The 9,235-nt window shown below is 40.6% G+C and overlaps 2 protein-coding genes across 6 annotated transcripts; both read left to right on the forward strand.

Moving 5' to 3' along the window:
• Positions 1 to 216: 216 nt before the first annotated feature.
• LOC143893848 (uncharacterized) lies at positions 217 to 2,704 on the forward strand. Of its 4 annotated transcripts, none has more exons than XM_077399615.1 (5): positions 217 to 805; positions 1,043 to 1,489; positions 1,598 to 1,864; positions 1,957 to 2,159; positions 2,447 to 2,704. In XM_077399615.1, exons 1-4 carry the CDS (start codon positions 330 to 332, stop codon positions 2,117 to 2,119), a joined length of 1,353 nt encoding a protein of 450 aa, XP_077255741.1. In that variant the 5' UTR covers positions 217 to 329; the 3' UTR covers positions 2,120 to 2,159; positions 2,447 to 2,704. The 4 variants fall into 4 exon arrangements, with proteins under 4 accessions (XP_077255741.1, XP_077255740.1, XP_077255738.1 ...); XM_077399614.1 differs by having other exon boundaries at positions 1,957 to 2,155; XM_077399612.1 differs by having other exon boundaries at positions 218 to 805; positions 1,957 to 2,145.
• Positions 2,705 to 5,023: 2,319 nt separating this feature from the next.
• LOC143893846 (protein ABHD18) lies at positions 5,024 to 9,083 on the forward strand. Of its 2 annotated transcripts, none has more exons than XM_077399610.1 (9): positions 5,024 to 5,401; positions 6,041 to 6,125; positions 6,200 to 6,382; positions 6,495 to 6,607; positions 6,707 to 6,845; positions 6,920 to 7,117; positions 7,191 to 7,485; positions 7,781 to 8,024; positions 8,113 to 9,083. In XM_077399610.1, exons 1-9 carry the CDS (start codon positions 5,310 to 5,312, stop codon positions 8,171 to 8,173), a joined length of 1,410 nt encoding a protein of 469 aa, XP_077255736.1. In that variant the 5' UTR covers positions 5,024 to 5,309; the 3' UTR covers positions 8,174 to 9,083. The 2 variants fall into 2 exon arrangements, with proteins under 2 accessions (XP_077255736.1, XP_077255734.1); XM_077399608.1 differs by having other exon boundaries at positions 5,026 to 5,401; positions 7,739 to 8,024.
• The last annotated feature ends 152 nt before the right edge of the window (positions 9,084 to 9,235 follow it).

The following is a 9,235-nucleotide window of genomic DNA, read 5'->3' on the forward strand; positions in this document are numbered from 1 at the left end:
TGCTATAGTAGGTGTTTTTCGATTAGCGACACAAGTCGAAACAAGCGTTAGGCGGGAAGCACACACTTTTGCACAACGCATAATGTGTGTAAGCATAAAAAATTGATTGGTCCATACACATGTACATAAGGAAATAGACCAATCAATTTTCTTATATGCTTTACGCATTATGCGTTATGCAAAAATGTGCGCGCCCTGCTTTATTCTATCTTTGTTGCTCACTAGATGTTGAAAAGAGACAGAATGACGACTTGAGTCGCTAAATCAAGCACACAGTTTCTTGCGTGATATCACTATATCATTACGTGCCGAGAGTTGACGGCGTAAAGATGACGGGCAGAAACGATGCGCTTAAAAAGGACGACGGAGATCGCGTGTGCTCTTTGAATGACGCGACGGAAGTACGGTCAAACGGAAGTTCGGACAAAGACGAGTACGTGAAGCTGTTGCGGAATACATTCGACCGGAGCTACTTTCCGAGTGACTTCGACGACTGGACAGTGAGCGAAAAATATAGCTGGATAAATAAGAATCTCTCCAAATTCTATCCGAACGTGCCGGAGTCCTTATTGGAATTCATCCCGGCTTCCTTCTGTCATGGGGACTGCGGTCGATCGCCGGTGGAGAAACCCGAATGGCTCGACATGGATAAGTACCGCAGGGGGCAGAAATTCGTGCAGGATTACTTCGGCGGAATTACCATAGCCATGGTGTTGTCGCTCTTGCCCGCTTTTTCCTTCGAAAGTAATCTAAATCCAATTATCCTCACTGACCGCGCTCACACGCCGTTTTTGGGATTCAAAAGGTATATATGGTTATTGCGAATAGTCGCAAAATTATACAACTGCCTTCTATTTGCCGTTATCTACTAGTTCGTCGATAGATGATTATATCTCTTTTATTTCTGAAATATCGTTTTGTAAGCGTTGCTTTCATTTTCTTCCGCATATAAATTATTATATTTACTTCTCCCCTTTTATTACCTTTGTTTTTCGAACCTGGATCTATTATTATTTTTATTCAATTCTCATTAATTTCGAAGATACTTGTCGACCATGCGCCGGATGATGAATTGGTTCGCCGGGGAACCGTGGGTCAAGGGAACACTCGCGTTCAACGACATGCAAGTTGTACGCAAAATGCACGTGAGAATGAGAGCAAAGCTATCTCAGTTCGACGATCATAAAATCGACGACGCGTCTAAATTCGCGAATCCATGGTGCCCGGATCGTGAATTGCTTCTGAAAGATTTCGCCGAGGGGTGTCCGTTCGAGAGGACCGGGCAACGTCCTCACACGATGTTCGTCGATTTGCCATTCAAGCGCAAATATATAAACAACGCCGACATGGCGATGATTCAATGCTGCTTCATAGGCTTCGTTCTATTGTATCCGCAAGACTTCGGAGCGTACGATGTAACCGACGAAGATATGGAGGCCTTTTGCCACATCTGGAGATGTTACGGATATTATCTCGGAATGGAAGAGAAGTATACATGCCGAAACTCCTTTTCGATTTTCCATCCCCGATGGAAGATAAAGCACGTGTCATCCAGGAAGTATTTTTATGTCGCTAATTAGCTTCATTTGCTCGTCAGATACAACTTTTGCCGTGGGAGCTTGAAGGAGATAAAACAACGTTTGCAGGATTTCTATCAATATTGGACGATACCTAATTTGAAGGAAGTGACACCCGAATGGGAACACATGACGAGATGCGTCATCGAGCCGCTTAATTATTTCCCCTTTATGTATATGTCTTACAGGTCCGCGATATTACTTATCACGGATATATTTGGCATAGACATGCCGCGTTTACACGCGTCTCTCAGTTATTCAGACTGGATCACTTATAAGCTTTGGAAGTAAGTATACAGCTATTATTAGATCACGACACGCAAGTTATTCAGCATAAAAACCAGTTCAATTAAAAATTGCTGTACTTGCGTCATTCCAGATTTCTGCTGCGTCATGCTTCGAAGCTCTCGAGCGTAAGATCATTGTTTAACAACGTGTTACTGAGTCTATTGAATCAAATGGCGGACTGTAGCTCGGAAAAGAAAACGCAACTTCACATGCGATCTAAGAAGACAACGCCGGATTTTTCTGTCACTTTTTAATAGTAAAATAGTGAAATTTTCCTTAGGTATATATTAGTAGGTATTTATTTTGTAAAAATAATGTAATTAATTAATTTTCCTCATATTTTGTATATTTTTCAGATATATATAAAAGAAAAAAATATATATATAAATGGAAATAGTTTACATATTTTATAGTTAATATATAGAAATTGAGAACATAATGAAATGGACGAGTAGATAAAATTAAAAATCAAATATTAAAAAATAATATTCTTGTAATATTCTTATTGTCATATGTTACGTCGCGATTATTGGACAGATCGATATAAACCGCGATATAACTCTGTTCTTTTCTTCTTCCAGTCACTACTATATCTCGGCGTAGTGGAAAGAAGCCTCTCCTTTGTTATTTCGGGAAAGTCTGCATGCACCGACTATATCCCGGGACTGGCGAGAAGTGTCGTTGTCGGAACGGTGCGTGGAAAGAGAATCTTATTCTACAATGAGGGTGTATCGCTCAGGAGCAATTGGGAACATTTATCTGTATCTTTATTTTGTAGCCGGGAACCGGCTGGTATTTTGTGACCACGGGTTTTAAGGAATAAATGGTTATTGAATTTACTCGTTGCACAATGTAAATTTTTAGTAGTAGATAAGGGAGAAACGAAAAAATGGTAATTTATGATGCTTGCGAAGCTAGAGATTAATACTGAATTTATTAATTCAATCAGGTTTGATACAATCTCCTCAAGTTATAAGCATAAGGAATACAAATTTCGCTTGATTATTAATATTAGACTTGCTATTATCGCTGGCTTTTATGGAAAGAGCGCCTCCTAATGCGTCAATAGACCTTCGAGAATCGGAAGGATCCAACCTCGTCACTCAGCTGGAGCAGTTTTCGAGTAGTGGTTCGACAAATGCGTAATGAACTTCGTGCGTAAAATAAAAGACAAAAGGCAAAAGACGAAAGAGGGGTCTGATACCGGCTGAGTACGTATTTTTATAGTGACCGATTTGAATGCTGGCTGAATTTTTCGTGTCCTGATTTGCTAATGAGCGAATAGAGATGGTAATTATGGGAGGCTTCTATGGCTTCCATTGGTTAGAATTAATTCCTTCTAGAAGGTTCTAAGGACGCTTTGGAGGGAGTCGAAAGATGCACTTGAGTCATACTGCATTAGCTCTTGACTGGTATAAATATGTTATTTTTCTCGCGCTATCATTCGGACGCTTCTTCACCGAGATCCTTGATTCCTGCCGACATTCTGGGTGGTCCAGCCGAGGCGTATTTTATATTATTATCGATCGCATTGTATAGGGGCAAGACGGCTGGTAGGGGTTGGCGGCCCTGACTTCAATCGCCCGGTCGGCCGGGACCGTGAGGGAGGAGTTTCTACTCTTCCCGCCGGCCTAGAGGAAGGAAAACCTCGATAAAAAACCACGGGGTCTTGGGGATCCGGGAGGGAGGTCCTCACTTCCGAGGCGGGCAGGGATGCCGTCTCGCCGAGGAGGTGGGAAGACCCTCGTCTCATTACCCATTGCACGCCGGTGCTCCGGCAGGGGAGACGGGGGTAACCACCTTTCGGGAGTCCCTGTACGTGGTGCAGGGACGACCGGAGGGGAGGCCCGTGTTGGGGACTTGCACACCAGGGACGTGGTCCCACGGTGTCCTCAACACGGAGGGCAGTCCCGAGCCGCTCCGACGTATTCGGAGGTCGGGGTCGGGCTGCCTGGGTGGGGGACCCGTCGGGCCGCTGGGACATATTCTCAGGGGGACTGCGACGTCTTGACGAATCATCGCGTGGTAAGGGGCGGCTGCAACGTCTTGGCGAATCATACCGAAGGTTAATATTAATATGAGAATGCAAAGTTTACGACAGAGACACTTATAATTGACCGATTTTGGAGAGTTTTGAAAAAGGGGACAAAATTTAATTTGCGTGACGTCACACATAATAAAAATTTAGACCTATTCAAATGGACAGGCCAGTATGTTGCACATTTTGACAAAAGTATATCGACTTGTGCTATATATAAATCTAATAAATCGCAAGGTAAGGAGTTAATAAATTCCTCTTGAAAGGGTATACAATTATTATTAAATTATTAAATACGTTTTTCACTGTATTATACTTTTGTGTATATCCCGATAAATACGGCAAGGGGTGGAAACAAAACAATATGCGTCGCCTCGCCGTGTCGCTTTCTGCAATACCCTGTCCTATTTTTGTTATCATGGATAGAATCGTTAATTTTTTGATACTTTTATTACATGTATAGGAAAAAAAAAGATTATATCAAGGACAACTACATAGCTAGAAACTTATCTCTGTACAAATTATTTTTGTATATTAATCAGGGGTTTCCAACCTTTTTTGTTAACTATTTATTTTAAAAAATATATAAATATATATTTAATATATATATATTTAATTATATATATTATATATAATATATGTATATAAATATATTAAAATCTGTAATGACACCGGAGAAACCGGATGTTTTATTTCTGAAAATCTTAAATATCACAAAATATCTTCATTTATAAATTTATTTATATTGTAATTCCCTGACCTAAATTTCTCGGCGGACATAATAGAATTTCACGGGAAGGGCCGTAGGTTGAGAACCCTTGCTTATTCAAGCGATTCTGCTCACTTGTAATTGAGGTTAATAATTGATCGCTCATTATGTTAATCGCAGCTCGACGAAAGTCGTTCTCTTCGTAACGCGAAGTAAATTCATACTTACGCGCTTGGCGAGGATGCGTCCGAGCGTTCATTCGCGCATTTCGCGCCGCTGAATCGCGCTTACCGTCCGATCGTCCGATCGTCCATTCGCTCACATTCGCTTGATTCGCTTCTCGATTGGTCCCTCCGCCTCCGCGCGCAATATATCTATCGGACTGTCTATGCGCGCGCCGTGCGCTGTGCGCGGTGCGCGCACGTCAATCATCACCAATGATCTCTGTGGCGTGAAGGCGAGGTCACGCGTCACGCGTCCTTTTCCTCGCGGCCGCGAATAAACAAGGGCTCGAGTTCGAACCTTCGCGGAACTTCGGAGGACGAGGAGGATATGGACATGGACACGTATACGCGCGGAATTTTTCGTGTGTGAAATGCGCGAGAGCTCCGGCTCCGGATCGCGCGCGACGACGACGCGGTGGTAACGAGCGAGAGAGCGGGGGGGCACACCCGACACCCGAAGACGCTTCGTCGCGATGCCGCCGAGCCGTCTGGACGCGGTCTACCGGAGCATCCTGCTCACCAAGTTCTTCACCAAGGGCTGGGGCAATCCGCAAAATCTGCGAAGGTGAGTGTGGCTAACCTGGTCTTAACCCTGAGCGCGCCCGACGTCACTTGCCGATCAGTAGATTTCCATTTGTTATCTTTGCGTATAGGTATTACCTATATATAAATCACTTGTCGAACAATAATAGATGGATGCGGTGTGACTCAGCGCTACTGATGTCCATTTCTACCAATGTAGATCAACTTTAATCTCGGTTTAAACTCGCATTTCATTTTCTCTAATTCAGGAAAAAAGGTAAAAATTAAGTTAAACCGAGATTAAAGTTAATCTGTAGATAGAGAGACTTTGTTCTGAAAGATAATAAATTAACTTGGGTAGATGTAATTCATTTGGAGCGGATGTTTATGCCTCCAATTCGTTTTTAACCCAAATCTTTTCTATCGCTGAACTGGCTGCACCAGTTGAAAGTTTATTTTTTTCCTTCCAACGTGGAGTAAAAGAGATAAACTCTGAACTAGTGCAGCCAGTTCAGCAATAGAAAAGAGACCCGGTAGTTCTCATTGAAGATTTCTTACTTTATTATGTTATGTTTTGCAGTAATACTTTTCTCGGTTAATATCGCACATTTATGTTTATAGTATCTCTAAGCATCTAAATCCCAATACGTAGTATCTAAATATCTAAATAATCTTGTTTCAGAATCTTTGAATTCAGGAAAGTTATGGCAAATCGGGAAGCATGCTACAACATGATACCACTCGATTACCCGATAGAGATAACAAAGGTATTTCATACTTTTCTGATAATGCAGTTATCTCTACTGTTATTAGAAATAATAATATGTGTGTTTCTCCTTAGGATGAACGTTGGTCGGACTGTCATATAATTGAAGGTCAATTTGAGTCGCCTTTCGAGAAGCATCTCCCTGGAATAATGCCAGATAAGACCAAGACGGCTTACTTTCAGATGGTCCTACCACCTAAATGGAGTTCCCATAAGATAAAACCGATTTGTTTACACCTTGCGGGAACGGGCGATCACGTATGTAGCGTTACCGCTCACTTTTTTTTCATCGTACCATTAATCGCCTTTCAAAGTATACGATATTTCTATGCCTACCAAGATATTTACTTATATTTTACTTATTAACTAGTTTTTTTGGCGACGTAGAAATCTTATCGCTAAACCGCTACTCAAGGAATCTGGGATAGCATCGATACTGTTGGAGAATCCGTTTTACGGACTGAGAAAGCCAGATGATCAAATGTAAGAACTCTTAATTGGAAGGTTTGTAGAGTACGAAGTTACGTAATCGGCTAAGATTAGTTTTTCTTTACCGCCCTCTTCCCTTCTTGCCGTTTTTAGACGTTCCAGTTTGCACAACGTGTGCGACATTTTTATTATGGGAGGCTGCTTGATAATGGAATCGATCGTTTTGTTAAATTGGTGCGAACAACGTGGATTTAGTCCGTTGGCTCTCACTGGATTGTCGATGGGTGGACACGTTAGTAAAAAAAAGAACTAAAATAGAAGTAAGCTTGTCGCGTTACGTGCATCTAAATATCTTGTTCTTTTCAGATGGCATCGTTAGCAGCTACTAATTGGCCGAAGCCAATCTCATTAGTACCTTGTCTGTCATGGTCAACTGCCTCACCTGTATTTACAGAAGGAGTAATGAGCGCTTCGATTAATTGGGCACTTTTGGAAATGCAATATTTTTCAGACAAAGTATATCAGGATGATCTCGCAAAAATGGTGAAAATTATCGATCCCGATGTAAGTACGATTTTTGTAATTCTGCTAATAAATTGTCTCTCGAACCTTTATTTCTCATCGAACATACTTTCAGGATGCTTTTTTAGCCGGCCAACATTTCGCGAAGCATTTTCCCGCGAGCTTGAAGAGAGTAGATAAGTTAAGAAAGAAGTTTAACGAAAATAACGGAGACAATAACACGGGTGATGCAATTGGTACAACGTCTATCGATAATCGTAGTGACGTTAATGTTACCACCGAGAACGAGTCCAAAAATAATAGCGATCAATTACACCGTCAGATTGCAGAAGAGAAGGCGGCAGCCAAAATATTTCCCTTAAATCTGATTTCCAACAGATTTAAATCTAAGGATCCCAACGCTCTCAAAGGTAGATATCAGTCTCGCGTAATTAACTTGTGTCTGTGTGCGATTCATTAAGTTGACGTAGTTTGTGAAAGGAAGCGTGTAAAAGGGAAAACGTCAAACGTATATATATCTCAGGTCTCATTTCCTCGTGATGAAATTAAACGAGTTCAAATGTTTATTCAGATGTGTTTGTTATCCGTTAGCCCCTTGCGTATGACGATCCTAGGCAGCATGTACGCATGGTTTTTATCCGATTGTTGTCTTTCCCGCAACAGGGGTGTGCTTGTTACCAGTGCCGAAGCATCCGCTGTTTTCAGACAACAAATGGCGCGAGCACGAAGCGTTGCAATTCATGCGCGGCATAATGGACGAGTGTACGCATCTGAAAAATTTCGAGGTACCGGTTGACACTGAATTGATCATCGCCGTCTGTGCCAAGAATGACGCTTACGTACCGCGAGACAGTTGCACGAGTCTGGAAACTATCTGGCCGGGAGCTGAGATTCGTTACATCGACGCTGGACATGTCAGCGCGTATCTTCTTCACCAGAAAGTCTTCAGGTATTGCAAAATTTATTACAATTTCCTATGCCTTCGTCTCTTTCTCTCAATATAGAAAAATTTCACGGGCACGTATATTCTATTTCAGATTCACAATAGCGGAATGTATACGACGATCTCTGAAGAAGTATCCTGTGGAGGTCAGTTGACGATTGCAAATTTTACTACAATTGTACATTATCTCAGGATTGTCTTAAATTTGATTAGACGGGAATATTTTCTCCGAGTTTGTGATCGACTACATCGTTCTGCGCTTAAGGATCTCGGTTGTGCGCAAGCGTGATCTATTTTTAAATCAATATTTTTGAATTTTTAAACTCTGCTACAAAAGAGTACGATTGTTTAAGTCAATTTAATCGAGTATAATAATTGATGTAATTAGTACATAGAATGAGTTAGTTGCCAATAAAAAAATTGTTCCTACTTTAAAACAATAATATACACGTGACACAATAGACACAATAGTCTTGACACGCATGTACACGTGTACGGAGTATTCCATTTTAATTCAAGAAATCAAATGACTCGTATGCTCAAACAAATTGCTCAGTTTTCAGGAAGACACAAAGAGGTGATTAACTTGACTCGGTTTCGAGATCACATTAGCCACTTTTTTTTTATTTAAGTAAAACGATATAAATTTTTTTATAATTTCTTAGGATATTTTTACACGTACAATATCAAGGAAAATTATAGACTGAAAAAATTTATATGCTTTTATTTTAAGAGAAGTGACTATATAGCACCTGGAAGATCAAAAACCACCTAAAATCACCATTTCACGATAAACTTTCTCAAAACCAAATAACTTTTGTCCATTCGAATTAAAATTGGACACTCCGCACATCTGTATGTAAATATATACACAAATCTACACAATTATACAGATTTTCAACGAACTACATTTTTCTGTTGCCGTTTGTAAATTACCGAAACTCAATCTTTGTATTAACATATTGTATAGTTAAAAGATGCTAATATTGAAAGATACTATATATACTCAATATATTTTGTATGTTGTGTAATTGTATATGCAATAATAAATTACATGTGTATGTATGTATATAGTAATGTTCTTAAAATACGTACAAAGTAACAGAGTAGAATTAAATGTATTTTCCTTTCTAAATTTCGCGCTACAAAGGCTGCGTTCGGGGAGCGCGCTATTAGCGCTATCGCATCATTCTATCTTTATCGCTCATCAAGTGTAT

This window comes from Temnothorax americanus, unplaced genomic scaffold (genome assembly GCF_048541705.1).
Source record: "Temnothorax americanus isolate GAGA-0224 unplaced genomic scaffold, ASM4854170v1 Scaffold13, whole genome shotgun sequence".
Lineage (NCBI taxonomy): Eukaryota > Metazoa > Arthropoda > Insecta > Hymenoptera > Formicidae > Temnothorax > Temnothorax americanus.

Bases quoted from the DNA above. Each gene is read 5' to 3' on its own strand.
- LOC143893846 (XM_077399608.1), top strand. From the start codon at position 5,310: ATGCCGCCGAGCCGTCTGGACGCGGTCTACCGGAGCATCCTGCTCACC. The intron at 6,608-6,706 runs GTAAGAACTCTT...TGCCGTTTTTAG, and splicing joins AGAAAGCCAGATGATCAAAT to ACGTTCCAGTTTGCACAACG. The intron at 7,118-7,190 runs GTAAGTACGATT...ACATACTTTCAG, and splicing joins TGAAAATTATCGATCCCGAT to GATGCTTTTTTAGCCGGCCA.
- LOC143893848 (XM_077399615.1), top strand. From the start codon at position 330: ATGACGGGCAGAAACGATGCGCTTAAAAAGGACGACGGAGATCGCGTG. The intron at 1,490-1,597 runs GTATACATGCCG...TTTGCTCGTCAG, and splicing joins TATCTCGGAATGGAAGAGAA to ATACAACTTTTGCCGTGGGA. The intron at 1,865-1,956 runs GTAAGTATACAG...GCGTCATTCCAG, and splicing joins ATCACTTATAAGCTTTGGAA to ATTTCTGCTGCGTCATGCTT.